Raw genomic sequence first — 18,873 nt, forward strand, 5'->3', positions numbered from 1 at the left:
GCCTTAACGAATGACCCTAAAGGAACCTCGTCGATAGAGACCGGAATGTCCATTCTCCCTTTGACAAATTCTAATGTGACGATTTACCGCTGAACCAAGTTTCAGTAACGCAAATGCCGTTGATGCCTCTGCCCAAAACCAACGTGCCTGAAATGCCTCCCGAGCTTCAGACTGATGTGTGCATTCGGTTGTTACAAGTCATATTGGTCACTATAGGCAGACCTCGCCGGCCGAACCGTCCCCATACGGATGTTTTCCTCAAGGTATTACTCCAGCCACTTCCCAAGGCGTTGGGCCACGCAGTTCCGTTCCTACCGTGTGACCAAACGGACACTGCGATCACTGGCTGAGTTGGTACTGGGCATACCCAAGCTAGCTGGAGCCCGGGCCGTTCACAGTGTGTCGTGCGTTTCTCCCATGAAGGAGGAACTGGATAGTGACTGCTTAACATCTCTGGTTGGCACATGTCATCCCAAATGTCGCATCTCGGGGTCCCGTCTCGATAATAGGGGCTTGTATTCCGTCATCTGCATAATCTGTTAACTCCTTGGTTCAGATCTATCTCGTCTCATAATGTGGTCCCGAATGCAGAATCCCACTTTGATGAAGTGGGCCGTTGGTGGCCCCAAACTGTCCGCGTCCATACGCCACTCATGGTATTCCCAGAGGCGATGAGCATCCAGACCAAGTCCCAAAGCTCCTGACATCTGCCGCGCTCCGCCCCTGGAACCTTAATAACCAACCTATCCGAAGTTGGATCCGTCATGCTTGGGTCTTGGGCGAGAAGACAGATATCAATGTTGCCTAACCCATTCCCGAGCCTGTGGATGTCTCGAGTTCAAACAGTCTGTCGAATAGGGGGATTGTGTCGATATCCGAAGACTGATGGTGGAGCAAGAGCCCGGAGCGTTCGAGGGAGGACCTAAGACATGATCATTGCTATGGCATATATCCTTCTGGTTGGGTAGTGTTGCCCTTGCTGAGGTACGGGGACGCGGTTGTTGGTTCGTGCGGAGACCCTTCATCTCGAGATCGAACCGAACGGACACAGGGACATGGAGCAGTTGAACTAAATGCCCATCAAGGTTCTCACGAAACACGGTGTTGAGGTCGCGGGCCGCACATCTGTCATAAATCCTAGAACATTGTTAACCAAAGCTACAAGTGTTCAAGGATAGGTTTCATGGTCTTGGGTAGCAAAGCGTGGCTATTGTGATTGAGGGGGCCTGTTAAATATTAGCCCAGGCTGGCTTTGATTGATTTGTGACATGAGAAGACTCTCATCTCCTCTCCATTGCGCCGTTTCATGAACCACTTCCGTTGATGAAGCATTCGTCTCGCACCCTGCAGAGTAAACTGCGGGATCCTCAATGGCAATTGTTTGGCATGTCTCTTTTTGGTAATGCCTTTGATTTTGAATGCTAGAAGCAAGGCCCGTTTGCCGACCCTTGCTAATCCCTGATGCACCGAAATCATAAACCACCTTTACCACCCAACTCCGGCCTCATACGCTCCCTTTAGATAGTAGAGGGGTAGAGCATGATGCGGACGGAGGCACCGAAGGACCTGGCGGGGAGGGGAGTGGCGAACTTGGCGCGAACAACGCCGGAGTTGCCTGTGAAGTCAAAAGTCAGCATTCATCGTTCTAGCCAGAACATCGGGAAATGGGAATAATTACCGTGAGGCCTGGTGACCTTGCCCCAGATCACGCGGATCTTGGTGCCACGAACCTCCTTCTGGCCGCGGTAGACATAGGCGACGCGCTTGCCAAGGTAGAAGCTGTATCCCCTGTCAATATCCATCACCGTGTCTTTCGAACAGGTTTACCACGTACTTGGCAGCAGCAGTGTCATCAACACCCTCGATCTTGATCAAGCTGGTCTTGGGGTGGGTGGTGTGACGGCCACGCTGATAGCTCAGGTGGCGACCCCTATGCGATTCCTCACGTCAGTCCTTGCTCGGTACGTCGTCGTTTCTCGCTTCGTCGTTTCCCGAATAACCAATTCCCAGCAACTGTCGTTCTTGGGGATCGTTTCGTGGCGGCGCAGCAATCGGAAATTTGTTCGTATCGTCGATTCCTTTCGGGGATGGCTACTCACTTGACATATACTGCAGCAAACAGGGTCAGCAATGGACAAACTTGTAAAATCGCCACAAAGACACATGTACACGGGTTTCGCGACGACGATGCCTTCAAAGCGACGACGACAACACCGGCAATGTTCTTTGCGCAAGTGGTTTGGGAGTCTCACATCTGTGGCCGGCTTCGGTAGGCATCTTGACTGGCGATATGTTCCGCTTGATCAAAATTTCCCTGCCACGATAAAAGGGAACTCAGCAAGGAGTCTTGTATGAAGACAATTGCTGATCCGGAGTCCTGCGTTGGGCGACGTGGTTGTGGCTCTGCACTTCGACGGCTCCCGGTAATTCGAAAATTGCCTGGTGGGAATTTGGTAGGGTTTGTGGTGCTTTGGACGGTTCGGAGTTTCTTACCTTCCGAAAAGTGTGCGCCGCGCGAATGAGAGCCCAGAGCGCGTCCTTCCAGCAGGGTCAGGTGTGGCTGAGGCTCGTGCACCAGCCACTTCACATGATCCCTGTAAGAGCGCGACCTTCATGTGCATGTTCCGATAACGCATGGTATCCACCAGACTTTATCGTTATCGTTATCTTAGCTCCTTTGCGATCCATGATGCAATCGATGGGTTTTTCTGCTCCCCTTTGGTTTGCCCCTCACTGTCATTGTCAATGGCTCCCGTCCCGAGTCCGGACAAGCTCCCGAACTGACTGTGACCCCCACATCCACACTCCAACCTCAACTTCCACAGCCTTGAGATGAGATGAAGAATGCCCGGGCTCCCGGCAGCAGCTTGCAACACCAACGAATACTGTTGTTTTAAAGTGTGTTGCAGATGGCCTCTATCCCTGTCACCAACACCCGTAAAAGTTTTCGTTTTTTCTTGACGATGGTGAGAGCAGGCGAACTGCCTACAACATAGATCTAGTGAGCTCAAAACAAAAGGTCTTTCGGGCCTGTTTCCGCAGCTAACCTAGTGAACCGGGGCATGCACACTCCACTCGGTGTGTGCTATTGTTTATATCCGAAGCTGCAGATGTCGTTCTGCCCAATTTTACCGGCAGAGACTATGACAGTAGAATGGCATATAGGTAAAACACCACAACCTAGAGCGCTTTCCGGGACAATGCGTTTTCGTTAACTCCGACCTCTCGAGTAGAAAACGTCCCGGACACCTAAAGGTAGGCATTGAACTACTGTTGCTTTCCTCAAGGTTTGAGGGTTGTACATATATCTACTTTGTTAGCCTGTTCCCTAAGGTGTGGGTTGACACGGCGCCTTTCACGAGTGCGCGTGGCGTAAGACCGGCGATTTACCTCAAATCCCGATTTGGAAGTGAAATGACCGGTACTATACTTTGGCAATTTTCGTCTGGCGAACTGCAAAGTTCTGGCAAACTTCCATGTTTCTTCACACCGGTGAAGAGAACATGCTTTGTCTGTACCTTAGGAGCTTAGTTACCTGGTTTCACCCTTCCCCAACGGAATTTGGATGGTTTGTCCCACGTACCTGTCTTGGGTACTCCGGCGGCGTTTCAGTAGGAGAAAACATATTGCGCCTTCCTGCTGTGAACGGATATCGGAACAATAACCTGTCAGAGGAGCAAAGCCAAATCTCTAGCCCATGCAACATAGTCCGGTGGTTGCGGTATATTTACCCCCGACCGACCCTGAAGAGAGCATGGGTCGTCCAAAGTCTACAGGCTCACGGTTGGAAAAGAGGTTGAGGTATGGAGCCATCCGTACCTCTACGGTCCTGAACACGGATCCGATCAACTTTTTCGCAACCCCCCACCATTCCCAACAGAAGCCGAAAGGGATCCATCCATGCAATTTGGACTTCTCCAAGCTCCAAATTCATCAGGTCCTCGTCTTGTAATTATGCAAGTGTGCTCTTCAGACCCGGAACGTTTACCTAATGTATCAAACTCTTGAGGCGTGAAACCCATCACCGACCGAGGACCAGATTAGCTCAGGTAGCTTATTATGACCGTACCCACTCGTTCTATACTGTCAAAAATTGTCCAGGGGCAACCCTGTTACGGCGCAAGATCGGAGCGAAAGCTGTCACTGTCTGGACTTCTATCCGGCGGGAGTCATCTGGTCAGCAGTCGAGGAACCATTTGACGGCACTCGCTTCGGATCCATACCCTGGCTCTCGGTTCCATCGCCAGAGGCTACGCAGACGACGGCTTCCATAACGCTGGGGTCCGGATAATGTTAAGACATCTATCAACCGGAGATCGGTGGAACCATGACATCTATAGGGCAAGCACGGAGCGGGACCGATGCCCAGCTTCGCGAGGTTACCAGCACCCAACACCGCATGTCTTAACCCCGGCCAAACTGAGCAAGTCTGAGCCAACCTCCACAGCTCCCGTCCTGGGACATGGAATGGATGTAAGCATGCATGGTATCGCTGAATCTGACGGGGGAAGAAGCCAATCTGGCGGCCCTTTGTTTGATGCGATCATTCCGGAGGAGGAATATGGGCATCTATCATGCATTAGGTAACATGAACGGGACAGGAGTTCCATCCGGAAAGGCCGGCGGGGTTGGGGATTGTTCCAAAGAAGCAAAAGCTCTCTTGTTAAAGCTGTTATCAGATGGGGCCAAAGCTTTGGAGGCGGCTTGGCATGTTCACTCGGTCGTTCCCCTTCATGAGGTAAGTGGTGCCAGGGTACGCACCTACCTAGCGTGCGGTGCGGGGCCGTGAGTAAGCTTGCCCCTCGTGGGCCGTGGTCCATCAACTGGACTGACTGCAGCAGCAGCAGCTCTAGTTCGAGGGTCGCAGGCAGTCTGCGCATCATTCGCTCCCAAGGTGCCCTGGACCGGCCAGGTTCCAGGTTGAGGAAGGTTCCTTCACCCAAATACGCCGTAGAAATACCATTCACTTTAACCCCGAAACCTGACCAAGCTTGCCCACTCCGTCCTAATACTTTCTTCAACCCCCATCGATCAACAACACAATCCTCTTCTTCCACTTTTCTCGTCGCCCTCACAGTCTCTTCTTTTTCCCTCGCGCAACCACCAACGCGACGAACTCGGAATATCGATTCACACAAGACGACCGCTACGATGGCATCTGATCATCATGGAGCGTGAGTGCCCCTCGCCCCGCCATTATCAGTCATTGCGTGGTGGAGCTCAACAGCTTTTGGGGTTCGTTCGCATAGCTCTGTGCGGATTAGTGTTTGGGCATATCTGCCAACCTACGAATCCTGTCTGAGCGAGCCCGGCGAAGAGCTTCCACCATAGGCATCCTCATTATACGGTTAATTGTTGGTGATTTAGAAGCGCTTGCTAACAAACATGGCGTCACAGTGCGGTAGAGCTCAAGGACAACACCGTCGTTGTTGTTCTTGGTGCCTCTGGCGATCTCGCTAAGAAGAAGACCGTGAGTTATGCCTACCCTTGGGGCTACCTACTTCATATGGCAATCGACTGACGTGCATTTAGTATCCCGCGCTCTTCGGACTGGTGCGTATGCCCTCTTCTGGGATGCCCACGACTAGGAACTAACGTTATTCTTGTAGTACCGCAATCAGTTTTTGCCCAAGGACATCCGGATCGTGGGTTATGCTAGAACCAAGATGGACCACGACGAGTACATCCGCCGCATCAAGTCGTATATCAAGACCCCTACGAAGGAAAGCGAGCAGCAGCTCGAGGAGTTCTGCTCCATCTGCACATACGTCTCCGGCCAGTATGATCGCGACGACTCCTTTTTGCAGCTCAACAAACATTTGGAGGAACTCGAGCAAGGAAGGAAAGAGAACAACAGACTCTTTTACATGGCTCTGCCCCCCAGTGTTTTCACCATTGTTTCACAACACCTCAAGAAGTGCTGCTACCCCTCCAAGGGCGTCGCCCGTGTTATTGTAAGTCAGCTATTGTTTTCGTTGTACCTCAGCCCTCGTCTAACACTGCATACAATAGGTCGAGAAACCGTTTGGCAAGGACTTGGCGAGCTCTCGGGAATTGCAGAAGTCGCTTGAGCCCGACTGGAGGGAAGAGGAAATTTTCCGCATCGATCACTATCTCGGAAAGGAGATGGTGAAGAACATTCTCATCCTGCGCTTCGGCAACTCCTTCCTCGGCGCTACCTGGAACAGGCATCACATCGACAACGTTCAGATCACATTCAAGGAACCATTTGGTACCGAGGGTCGTGGCGGTTATTTCGACGAGTTCGGCATTATACGCGATGTCATGCAGAACCATTTGTTGCAGGTTCTTACGCTGCTTGCCATGGAGCGCCCCATCTCTTTCTCCGCTGAGGATATCCGTGATGAGAAGGTGCGGGTCCTCCGCGCCATTCCGGCAATCGAGCCCAAGAACGTCATCATTGGCCAGTACGGAAAGTCGCTTGACGGAAGCAAGCCTGCTTACAAAGAAGACGATACCGTCCCCAAGGATTCCCGCTGCCCCACTTTCTGTGCGCTAGTTGCGTACATTAAGAACGAGCGTTGGGACGGCGTACCCTTCATCATGAAGGCAGGCAAGGCCTTGAACGAGCAGAAGACCGAGATCCGCGTGCAGTTCAAGGATGTCACATCGGGCATTTTCAAGGACATTCCTCGCAACGAGCTTGTCATGCGCATTCAGCCCAACGAAAGTGTCTACATCAAGATGAACTCCAAGCTTCCTGGCCTGAGCATGCAGACCGTCGTCACTGAGCTCGACCTTACCTACAGGAGACGCTTCTCCGACCTCAAGATTCCTGAGGCCTACGAGTCTCTCATCCTTGACTGCTTGAAGGGCGATCATTCCAACTTTGTCCGTGACGATGAGCTCGATGCCAGCTGGAGAATCTTTACCCCTCTGCTCCACTATCTCGATGATAATAAGGAAATCATCCCGATGGAGTATCCTTACGGTATGTAATCGCCAGAAAGTTCTATGGAAAGACTCAGCACTAACACTGTCTAGGTTCTCGGGGTCCGGCTGTTCTGGATGACTTTACGGCCTCGTACGGCTACAAGTTTAGCGATGCTGCGGGCTACCAGTGGCCCACAACCTCCGCTATGGGTTCGGGCATGAAGCTGTAAATTCGCGGGGTGCTGGCCCTCATCCGTTCGCTCCGAATGATGGAAGTGCTTTGGTACACGTCGCTTAATCTGCGTCATGATATGGCAGAGGAAGCAGTTGTATCATGTCATGAGCAGAAACGTTGGGACTAGATCTTGCTTTCATATTCCCCTTAGTTTTTCTGCGTTTTCTTTTTCTGTGATGCTGGGAAAAGCATTCAAAGACAATTTCATGAGTCAAAAGAGGCATGTATGGGTTTATAGGTAACAGCGGGCATAGCTGTTATGTCCTTCACGATCCGAAGAGAACAATTTATGATAAGGTTCCTTTCTTATTGGTGTTAGGGATACAGGTGGTGACTCGGCACTCTCGTGCCTGGGATGGTTGAAGACATGAAGGGATGTCTTTTCTCTCTGAGGTGAATTTGAGTAGCCAAATAGTTAGAGAAAGCTTCTTACCTTAACGGCCAGCACATTTATATCGAACGTTGCACATTGCGCACTTTACAGTAATCTTTGGATCTAACTTTGCAACTATCCATATCCGTCCTACGGACAGATATTGTACCCAAGGCGTTATACGCAGTACACAACCAGAATGCCCACCAGAGGGCAGGCACGTAACGTCATGGATTGATACGGTACCGATTCAATGTTAGTGCATGCGACCGTATTTACAATGTAATACTCCGAGCGTATTGTAACAAATCCTGAGGAAGCCAATGTGTATGGGGGAAGACGACAGGTGCTGAAGTTGTAACCGTAACATGAAATCTGGTATGTACGTTCTTTGTGATTGATAGCCGGATAGGAAGCATAGTACGAGTATTTTGAACAGCTGAATGTCTCAATGCGAAGATTTCCAAATTTTCCAAACTTTCAATGGGCGTAGTCAGCCTTGCGGCTGTCTTCTCTCCATTGTGTCGGTTGGAAGATCCACAGTGGTACTTACCTCTAGGTGCTGGTAAGGTAGGTACTTCCTGCTCTGGCTGGCTGCGCAATGGGTACTGCACCGGGCGAGAAGTGTAGTGACCCCAGCCTCACCACCTACACCTCTGCATGGATATAACTTATTAGTGTGGGAATTGGCAGATCTTTCTAAAGATAGTGAATTCTTATTTCTAAAGTAGCAACGAAGATGCTAATATATCTTGATATACTCTTTCTAAGAGATTCTGTAGCAAAGTACCTCTTTTTTAAAAGTAGAACTTCCGGCGGCCGGTTTCTACTTAGGCTACCATTTTATCTCTTCTCCTCAACTTCTTTCACTTTCAACTTACACCACCATCACAATATCTCAATCGAGAAGCATTACAATTATTAACTTTTTAAATTCTCTTTTTAATTATAAAAAAAGACTAACACTCCTCAATTATCTTGAAATAAAAGAATTCAAATTCAACCTCTTTAAAAAATTAAAATAAATTACGCTAATATCTTTCAGACACCAGCTTCACCATCCGGCAAGTGCAATTCGCATACATTAACATTATTACTCTCTAAAAGCGAAAAGAAAAAAAAGCGTTTTTTTTTTTAAAAAATATCTTAAAAAATAAATTGCGAAAATGGATAAGAATTAATAAAACTCGGAAATTCATTTTTTAGGGTAACCTTCCTCTTTTTCTTTTTTTTTATTTCCTTGTAAGGGTTCTACGAGATATACACGCAGGTAGGCCTTGGTGAAAGTGATAATATTTAACAAAGAGGAAAAGGAAAGTCTGTGCCAGTATGGCATACAGCTTACAGCTAAATACACAAGAGAGATGCGGATTGTAATAGCAGCCTTGCAGTTGTGCCTCTCAACTACCATCACAATTATATAAGATAACTTGAGCGACCGAATTGCCAGCTTTGGTTACTTATATTCTTTTGGAACATATCCTAGTGATGTAGTGGTCCGCCAGCGCCATAACACGGATATCAAAGGTACCAGAAACGCCAAGGTCAGAAATGTAGTTCGTGCAGCGCACCTCAAGAGTGCACTCAACCGGAGAGCAGGCTTAGTCTATATAAGAGTAATTTGTTACTTTAAATCCAGGAAACAATTTTAAAATTTTTATTTTAGCAAAAAAAAAAACCTCTCCATAAATAAATGCTTTAGCAATACTTTACTAGAAGAAAAAAATGACTTTATCTTTTTTGGAAAAAGGAGTTTGGAGGAGTTTCCGCCTAAAATATATGTTTTTCATTTTTTCTATAATCGTAGCTTTTATTCGAAAAAAAGAAGGCATTGATTACTACAATTTCGTCTTTTAATAAAATAACGCTTTTTTTTTATTAAGCTAAAATTATTTAAAAATTAATCGAAGAATTAAGAATTTCATTATTGTCCAGAAAGGGAAAATTTATATATTTTCTAGATTTAATACCAATTGAGAACTTTTAGCCATAGATAAAATCATTTATAGAGTTGAAATACAATATTCAATCCCTAACACCAAAGAAACTGAAAAAGGCAGTAAAAGAAGCCTTGGATACTATTCTAAAAGAATTTCTTCTAAAGTTAGCTCATTCAATACTAGAAAGAATAAGAAAAGTAATAGAAGTGAATAGTAATTCCATTAATTATTAAATAATAAATTTCTTTCTTTCTTATATAAAGATCCTAGTTTTCTGTAACGCCACTAGCGCCTTGGCTGTACCACGCTAGCAAGTTACATCCATGCAGAGGTGTAGAGAAGGACATTTCACCTGCCACGGTGGACGGATCTCCATTCTTCCTCCCTGGGCGCCCACTTTATCGCAGACTGCCCGACAGGGAGGGCATTTATCACTGGTAACCTGCCTCGCCTGCCAAACAGAGGTGACGGCACCACCACAACGAACCTTTCAAAGGCAACCCGAACCAGACAAGTGATCCACGCGCACGCGCACTTCGACTTCCACGTAATCATCTGTCGCTTCTTTCCCTTGACCTCCGTTTCTAGCGTAAATCTGATTTCTTTGACCGACTCGGGCAAGCATCCCATTCTAGGCTCGCACCTGGCACCTACCGCCTTCCTCACTCTACGAACCAGCGCGTGTTGTATTTTCGATCGACTTCCACTTTTGCCCACCTCCACTGCCGGGCAAATCTGAAACCCGCTGCCACTTTGACATCAACCACGATCCGATACGGTGCCATACCTTCGCCCACCAGTGCAGCTTTTTTTCAATCCACTCGCCACTCGAAGTAATAAGCAATCGTTCTGTCTACGTCAATCTCAACGTTTGAGCCGCTGTTTGATGCGCGCTCCCCGGTGCCTCCTTGACGAAGAAACTCCGTAGTGGGCGTTCTTACCGTTCGCCTTCTCTCGCTTTTGGACATCATCGACACGTCCGCGATCACAACCGGCACACGACCGACGATATCCCGCTATCTCGCGACACGCTTCCGATTTTGCGTGGTATTTGCCGAAGCTGTTACACTTTGACAACCGACTCCCGTCTTTGCGATTGCATTTCTAGACATTATTTCAGCACCACACGACACTGGGGACGCTCTTTGGGCGAGCGTTGTTCGCGCGGCAGTAAGGCACGCGCAGGATGGAAAACGGACACATGAACGGAGTACGCACCCATCACGACAGGAACTCGTGGACGAACGGCGTCAATGGAGGCGTGGTCAAGCGGGAGGGCTCGCCAGATAAGGGTAAAGCTCTCGCAAACATGTCGGGCTCGTCAGCCATGACCAACGGCGGAAGTGCCTCCTTCATGGACGTGGACAGCCAGCCGCCCGGCGGCTCCAAGTTCAACGATCTGCCCGAGGAGATCCAACACATCACCGCGGATATTATGCCTCTAAGCCTACTCCTGACCAGACTGTCACAATGGACTCACTCGAAGTTGCAAGACGAGATCGCATACCTTGCCTCCAAACCCCTACCACAACCCGTTCTGAACGGAAACACTAGCCACCAATCCGCGGACAATCACGACACATCGCAGGAGAGCCTTGAAAAGAAGGTTCATCTCCTCAACTTTCTGCAGGACATGCACTCGAAATGGGTCAAGACCCTTGTTATTACCGAATGGAGCAAGAAGGCGGCTCAGGTTGGAGCCCTGATTGACATCAGGGTGCATTTGTTGACCAAACAGGCTCACTACCAAGAACTCTTCTGGGAGTTGATCAGGATGAAGCAGGATCTTCATTGGGCGAAAGTACCAGGCCCAGATTTGAAGACGGCCCTGGAAGTTTTGACAACTGGTCAGGCGCCCTGGATGCCCGAGGTAAGTCGATGGTCCAGATTATGCTCTGTGGCTTGATGTTCTGACAACGTTAGTTGGGATATATCGAGCCTCCTCCTATAACCTGGGAGGAGAAAGAAGCGTTTATCGACAATATCAATACCATGCTCAGCGTACGACTGACCTTCGACGAACACGAGAAAATCCCGGCTCCTTTCCGTGACTACAACATCGCGAACGGAAGGGTCACGTTCAAAGCAAAAGGGGAGTTTGAAGTCGACTTGACGATTGGTGATGAGGACTTTGAGCAACAATTCTGGTTCATCGACTTCCGCTTTCTTTTCACCCCTGCTCCAGCAGAGCTGTCTCACGGTGTGCGCACCTTTCTTGAGAACAAGATCAACATAATCCTGGGAAACGAGGGCTTGGCAGGGTGCTATAAGTATCTTCATGAGTTCGTGTTGACTCAGAAAATTGTTGAGTTCCGTCGTCAGGCGAACGAGCTTGCCGTGGGCAGGTGGGTTGATACGTTGAAGGTCGAAAAACTCAACCGTGCCATGTCTATCCAGTACTGGCTCAAGCCTCCGAACAGCCTGGAGGGTCCTTCTTCGCAAACTGCCAAGAGCTGGATCTTGCTAGGGGTATGGAGCGAAAATAGTGTCCAAGAAGACCTCGATTCAAAGCCTTCAAGTTACATCAACCTACGGTGGTTCCGCGACAACAAAGAAGTCAAGGATTTCGAGATTCCGCTCGATGTTGAGACAATTTCTGCGGAAAAGCTTCTGACGGCAGTTATTGCAAGTCACGTTGAGTACATACTCACGTCGATATCAAGCAAGCTTCTCAGCAAGCCTCGATTTGCACAGAAGCATGCAAGACTTGACGTGAAGATCTCGAAGGAGGAGCCACAGAATTCTTCCTTGGCGGTACAGCTATTCGACAATGACGAGGCTGTCATCAAGATCGAACCGTTGACGGGCTTATTTACACTGTTCCCGAGGTCTCCGGTCTTCTTGAAGGGGCAAATGAAGCTGAATACCAGTTCCAATGCGGCGGAAGAGGGCGCACACCTCATGGAACAACTAAGATTCGACTATACAGTCAAGGATCTCAACAGCCGCGTAAGGAGTATAGGCTGGTTTGTTTGCCGTCCGCCAATTACGCAGGAAGAGACCAAGGCTATCGTCTACTCGGATGCTTCTGGATCTCGGGAACCTTTCAAGGCAGTTTGGCTCAGAAAGGCAAATTGGATGACACGACAATGGTTTGTCATGATGAGCATGAGTCTTGGTGGGGACCAATGGTGGCTAATAGACCTGTGAGTATAATGCTGATCAGATAATATTGATGATTGATAATGTGCTAACCTGAATAGCTCACCACCAAAGCCCAACTTCCCTGCCGGCCGCCTGAGGCTGTTCACCAAGATGCCCATGACGTCCAACCAACTGACGTTGTCGGACACCTTCTTCCGAAACTTGTCTGTCTACGCCGCTGGCATGATTTCACATATCACCGATCTTCGCAAGCTACATACCCTCAAGAAATCACACACCGCACTCGAGTTGCCAAACCACAGCCTACCACCACAGGTTAGACTGCCTACGATATATGTGCGGCTATCAGAAATGCTGGAAAAACGTCCTGGATCCAGCAGCCGCACCTTGGCATGGGCGAAGGACTTCGTGCCCATCATCTTTAAGGGAGTCCGGACTCACACAGGTGACCAAGAGGGTCCAGCAAATGCCACAGCCGCTCAGGTCCGGCGTGATACGCCGGCTAAGATTCGGGCAGAAGCTAGATTAACTGTGATCGACAGGAGCAAGTTCAAATCTCTTCGCGGAAATGTAGACCACGATGTGGTCTACAACCATCGTACCGGCCAGTTCTCGCTTAAGCTGCGGGCGGATATGGGTACTCCCGTAGTCGATTTGCTTGCCGATCGCGTACAGGCCCTTGAACGCTTGATGGAGTTTGTTGAGGCCATAAGACTGGCTGGTAGCAACGCAATTCCTCAAAGTGTTGCGCTCCGCGAGGTTGTTTTCACCTACAGCAACGATCCAGCAGAAACTGTTTCCAACCCGCCACAAGGTCCTCGTGCATGGAGCGTACACTTAGACCTCCCCAAAGGTGCCAAGGTTATCCTTACCCTCGAAAAAGGGAACCCTCATATGCGCGCGCTGGATATGTTGCAAGAGATGGCGCAGTCTACCAAGACCGAGCTCCTGCCGTCTTATCTTCCATTTTCTCTGCCACTGTACAGAGTGCTGGACAGGATCGAGGACGAGTGGGACAACATTGCGGCGAAGAATGCAGGCAGTGTGGCGATCGTGGTAAAAGCGGCGGAGTGGGTAACGGTCAGGTTCAAACTCCCTGCTCCGACCACTCGGCGGTTGTTGTGTCTTGACATCAGGACCATGGGTCGCAAAGGTAGATTGTTGTGGCACGTCAAGCGTACTGATGAAAAGGGACACGAACGTCCTCTTAACGGCCCGCAGGACGAGTTTGACACACTTCTCCAGCGATCGGTATGGCATGCTCATGGCGATGGAAGGAAGAGCTTTGGTACCAGCGCCGCTGCTGACCCAAAGATCGGTATTGAAACACTGCTATGGTCAATCAGCGAGTCAGTGAAATCGTTGGTCGGTACAGCCCCGCCACCGCCCATCACCGCTCCTCATCCAGGAGGCGGAGTACAAGATGTTAAACAAAGCCCTCAGCAACCACCTCAACAGCTGGTCGTTACACAAGCTACACAAGCTGCACAGGGAATTCCCCCACAACGACCGAAGCAGCAGCCGCCTCCCTCATCCCAATCACAACAGCAGCACCGGTCCGTAAACCAACCGCAAGCTCAACCTCAGCCTCAGGCCCTGCCCCAAACTCAGGTCCAGCTTCCACAGGCTCAGGTCGCTCAGCTCCAAGCTCAGCGCCAGGCACAAGCCCGCGCCAACAACAACCGGTTCGTCAACCGCGCCCATCCTGGCCAGCCACAACAGCGGCAGCCAGGCCCTCCAACCCAGGCACAGCAGCAGCAGCAACGGTACCAGATCCAACAACAGGCCCAAGCGATGCAGCGAATGCAACAACAGCAACAGCAGCAGGCCGCCCAACAGCACGCCCAACAGCAAGGGGGTCAAGTCCAACAAGGCCAGAGACCTGTTCACGGCGGCCAAGGAGGTCCTCAGGGCGTGCCGCAGGGACAGCCGGGTCAGGGTGGTGCCGGTGGTGGTGGTATGGGCGGGAAGAATGCCCCTGTGGTAGTTATCGATTAGGGGAAGATAACTATTCGTTGGTCAAGCAAAAAATAAGAAGGAAATCCGGGTACTCGCACGAGTGAATGAGGTGGATGTATATAAGTCATAGTTGTGTAGTTGCGTTAGTCGTTACCAGGCATTTATGGAGCGAGGCCACGAAAGAAAAAGAGAAAGCGGATTTTAACTGAATTGGTATTGACTGATATTTTTTTCTTACCCACGCATCTGGAAAAGAGGGGAGGGGAAAATGGCGAAAGGAAAAAGTAAGAGGGAGCAGAGGAAGGAGTTCGGAGCTCATTATTAGAAAGAAATTTCCTTCTATTACATACTTCCCCTAGGCGTGGAGGTGATCACAGTTGAAGAGAGAAAGAGAGAGTTTGTGTATGCGTGTGTGTGCGAGAGGGAGAGATGCGGGAACAGAAAGGGGAAAACAAGAAACCCCCATGGGGAGATTTCCCTTCTATTACATACAGTGATGGTCAAAAAAATACTATCCCTCCCAACCCATGTTGAATGCACCGCCGGGAGGGACAGTAATTTTTGACCGTCACTCTATGTACGGTCACCCTCACCTATACTGGATGCACTTTAGGGGTGACAGCATTTCTTGACTATCAGTTTACTTGCCTAGCAGTTGTTGCTGGCAGGAGACAGAGGTGAACGTTAAAATTTTTAAAAAAATTTGGGCGAGCTTGAGAGGGAGTGGGAGAGCCAGCCAGCCAGCCAGCTAGTATGAAAATACTAAATCTCATGACACATACCAAACTCGTTTGTTGGTGGCTAGGTGGTCACCACATCGTATCATATATACGCAAGCGAGCCACCTGCCGGACGGGCGGTCTATGATATGATCATCAATATCTAGAGAGGGATACCGTACGTACGTACGGGACGGTGAGAACGGTTTGATGCTGGGAGTTAGTTGGTTGTTGGGACTGACTGACTGAAGGAAGGACGGAATATCGTGCGTGCGGAGCGGGTGTGGAATCCATTAGAGGTAGTTAAGCATGAGTAGCCACTGCAACGAACGCCACAGGAGAACAAACGAAGTACTTGGAAGGCAATAGATAGATTAGATAGATAAACAAGTTGACCAGCGAGCGAGCGGGTCCGTCCGTTTTCGCTTGAGTGTCCTAAGCTTTCTTTCGCATGGCTTGCTTGCTTGCTAGACAGGACTGGTTTTCCATATGAAAGGATGTTGCGTGCATGAGGTCTTGGTGTATGAAGTCATTCCGTTCATTGCGTACGAGTGTTCACGCCGGACTCAAAATAGATTTGATGATGGATCATCATCATCATATTGAACGACACGCCTATATGATAGCTATGTAGCCTCCGTGCTGTATACAGGCTCTTTGTGTAATAACATAGGAGGACACGCTTGACCAGATGATATTCAAGATTCAATATATGGATAGTATGCATGGAAGTTGAGTATGTGCCCATTCCTCCACGGAGTCAAGTAGGGTAGGGTAGGGTAACTTGTTCCCTTATATCTCTATATATCTGTAATGTACACTGGTTGACTGTTTATTTCATTCTTCAGATTTTCTCTTTATTTTCCGTTGCGTTGCGTTGCCGGCCCGGTCCTCTCGGTCTGCTTCCTACCAAGTCTACGACAGGCCAAAATATGTTTTTCGTCCCTATTCCAGCCGGCTGCGAGCATCGGCCGAAAGCATCCTGAAAATGGTCTTGAACGGGTTGCCAAACTTCAACGGGAATATTTCCTTCTCATCCTGGATCCAAGACTCCGACATCGGTCTGGTGAACCGCTGCAGACCCGTATTCCCAACCGGGTGCGGCACCATTTTGTTCGACAACTCGTAAGCAATGTCCGCAGCGCCGCGCAGCGCGCTGTTAATCCCGGGCGTCTGGTACGAGCCGCCCACCACGGACAGGTTGCCCTTGAAGGCCTTGAGAAGCTCGTGGTGCGCGTCCGCCATGCGCTCACGGTGGCCGACTGTGTGCTGCGGGATGCAGTCGCGGCAGAGCTTGGTGGTGGCCACGGCGCCAGCGGCGTCCTCCTCGGAGATCTGCAGGTGCCGCTCGACGGCCCTCTTGGCCATGTTGATGCACTTGTTCTCGTCGTACATGTAGGACGGCTCCGTATCCCAGTAGTGGCCGCCCATCATGACAGTTAACTTGGTGCCGGGGACGGTGTCACCGCCGTAGTTGCGGCCGCGATGCTCGCGGTCCGAGTCGAAGAGCACGCCGAGGATGCCCTCATGGTTGTCCGGCGTGGTTGAGGGGATAAGATAGCCGATACCGTTGAATGGTGCGTTGAGGTTTGGGGTTGGGTACCAGATGTTGACGACTCGGATGGTGACGGCGGTCGAGCGTGCTAGAGAGGGAAGCTTGTTGACTGTGAGCCCGGCCAGAGTCTTTGCGTAGATTGTTGACACGACTTTGTCGTGTAGGGCGGCCTGAACATTTTTGTTGGATTTGATCTGGCGCGAAGAGTTAGCATGTGATACCGCATAGTCACCACGGCTGGTGATCAGCCTGGTAGATCGCCGGCGAATCAGTATAAGCCTTCGTTCCATAGAAAACGTACCGCTATCTTTTGTGATGGGTGAAGAGAGATAGACTGCACGGGAGTGTTGAGCTTGAAAGTGACGTTCATCCCCCTATCCATCAACTCCCGTATGAGTGCGTCTGTCATGGTGCTAAAGCCATTCTTGAACCAGATATATTCCGAGTTCTCTCCTTTGGCCATGTAATTGCGCAGGAACTTGGTCATGTCGTCGGGTGAGTACACCCGAAACATCCTCCTCATGAACTCATAATCCTCCTTTGGATACCAGATTTTACCCTTTTCCGGGCTCGGTAATGTCACCTTGGAGAACAGGCCGCTCTGCATACTGAGGTTCCGTATATTGCCGCCCCATACGCCATGCATCAAAGCGCCGAGAGTGTTGTTAATAAGCTCAGGAGTTCCCGTAGCGCGCCGGAAGAAGTCGTAGACCGATTGATCTTCTCCGTCCTTGAGCGTCTTTTTGCGCCCGCCCCCAAAAAAGTATTTCATAGCGGCCGAACCGGCACCCTTAAAAATGGGCTCGTTTAAGGTTGTTTGCACCGCGCTATAAATCGAAGCTGCCGAATCAAGGGGTCGATTCTTGTCCAAGATGGGCTGCGGCATCGCGACAAGATGATCGGGGTAATAGATGTAGTTGCCCAAAGGCTCGTGTTCGTTCGTAACTTCAAGTTCGTTTTCTAAGTCGAGGTCGGCCACCTAGTGACAGATAAGATCAAAGCAGGTTAGCAAGGACAGTCCAACATAGCGAGCTACCGAGTACCTACCGGCGTCCAGCAGAGGCTGTACATACTAACTTCCAGAAGATCAAATCATCGTACTTGGCCTTGTTCTTCATCGTCTTGAGCATGCGGCCGCCGCGCTGGAAGAGCACCTTGCCCTCTTCGCCTGACGGGGTTGTGACATGGACCTCCTCCGTGTCAATCCAGCCGCCGAGCCTGTTAGACGCCTCGTAGACTGTGATGCGTGCATGGGGGTTGTGGAGTTTAGCGAAGTAGGCCGTGGCCAAGCCGGTCAAACCACCTCCGATGATCGCGATATCCTTCGGGAGCTCTGTCGTTGGGGGCGGTACCGACGTCGAATATGATCGGGTCTTGCCAGTGGCGGCGAGGGCGGAGCAGGTGGCATTGTGTCTCTTGCTGGTGGTTACCGCGGAGCCAAAAGCACAAGTGCTTGCGAGCCGTGAACTCGATAGGGTTGCTGGTTGCGCCCACTTGCTGCTGACGCACCGCCGCGTGTTGCGCGCCAGACTGCGCTGACTAGTACTGTACATCATGAGAAGTTTGAGGCCTTCGTGATCCTCATCCCGTGCCGTTCAAAGGCCTGCCGTGTTGGCCTTGTGTTAGATATGCAAAAGCTCGGTATCGTCGACGAGCGTTCGATGATGTTGCCGGGCCGAAGAGTTGAAATTAGGTTTTTGTTGACGGGAAGAACAAGGGGCCACCATGCATGTGACGCACAACATGCAAGGGACCTTGTACTGCTATCCGATCTTGGAAGACTGATGTGCGTGGGTGTCTGGCCGCACAAGTTCTTGGAACGTATAGCTAAAATCCTGAGCCGTGAAAGGATTTTGGCAAACCAATTGAACAGAAAGAGAAAAAGAAAAATGTTGGAAGAAATCCAAATGAAGGTGCGGGGTGGACAGGCCCAGTTACAAACATCGACAAGAATTAGCTCCGGCAAGGCCACCCACCCCTCCTCGGCACCCGTAACCCGCTCTGGTGGCCTGACAGGTCGAGTCACGGCAGACCAGGCCGGGGTTGAGCCGCTCCGCCGTCCGCGTTCCGACTGCCGGGCATGCCGATCGTGA

At 50.2% G+C, this 18,873-nt stretch overlaps 4 protein-coding genes across 4 annotated transcripts; 2 read left to right on the plus strand and 2 right to left on the minus strand.

The window, feature by feature from the left end:
• Positions 1–1,191: 1,191 nt before the first annotated feature.
• On the minus strand, positions 1,192–2,477 carry SMAC4_04605 (60S ribosomal protein eL33). Its single transcript, XM_024655659.2, has 5 exons — positions 2,253–2,477; positions 2,100–2,109; positions 1,835–1,930; positions 1,679–1,779; positions 1,192–1,615 (listed from the first exon to the last, which is right to left on the minus strand). The coding sequence occupies exons 1-5, from the start codon at positions 2,275–2,277 to the stop codon at positions 1,518–1,520; spliced, it is 330 nt and encodes a 109-aa protein (XP_024511511.1). The 5' UTR covers positions 2,278–2,477; the 3' UTR covers positions 1,192–1,517.
• A 2,528-nt stretch (positions 2,478–5,005) lies between these two features.
• On the plus strand, positions 5,006–7,621 carry SMAC4_04606 (uncharacterized protein). Its single transcript, XM_066090139.1, has 6 exons — positions 5,006–5,174; positions 5,398–5,470; positions 5,533–5,553; positions 5,610–5,954; positions 6,013–6,952; positions 7,006–7,621. The coding sequence occupies exons 1-6, from the start codon at positions 5,152–5,154 to the stop codon at positions 7,122–7,124; spliced, it is 1,521 nt and encodes a 506-aa protein (XP_065945717.1). The 5' UTR covers positions 5,006–5,151; the 3' UTR covers positions 7,125–7,621.
• A 2,142-nt stretch (positions 7,622–9,763) lies between these two features.
• Positions 9,764–15,122, plus strand: SMAC4_04607 (uncharacterized protein). The gene is made up of 3 exons (XM_003345328.2): positions 9,764–11,312; positions 11,366–12,588; positions 12,646–15,122. Exons 1-3 carry the CDS (start codon positions 10,629–10,631, stop codon positions 14,543–14,545), a joined length of 3,807 nt encoding a protein of 1,268 aa, XP_003345376.1. The 5' UTR covers positions 9,764–10,628; the 3' UTR covers positions 14,546–15,122.
• Positions 15,123–15,970: 848 nt separating this feature from the next.
• On the minus strand, positions 15,971–18,657 carry SMAC4_04608 (uncharacterized protein). The gene is made up of 3 exons (XM_003345329.3): positions 17,854–18,657; positions 17,082–17,759; positions 15,971–16,974 (listed from the first exon to the last, which is right to left on the minus strand). The coding sequence occupies exons 1-3, from the start codon at positions 18,334–18,336 to the stop codon at positions 16,171–16,173; spliced, it is 1,965 nt and encodes a 654-aa protein (XP_003345377.2). The 5' UTR covers positions 18,337–18,657; the 3' UTR covers positions 15,971–16,170.
• Between the last annotated feature and the right edge of the window lie 216 nt (positions 18,658–18,873).

Source organism: Sordaria macrospora, chromosome 1 (assembly GCF_033870435.1).
Source record: "Sordaria macrospora chromosome 1, complete sequence".
In the NCBI taxonomy this organism is placed as follows: Eukaryota; Fungi; Ascomycota; class Sordariomycetes; order Sordariales; family Sordariaceae; genus Sordaria; species Sordaria macrospora.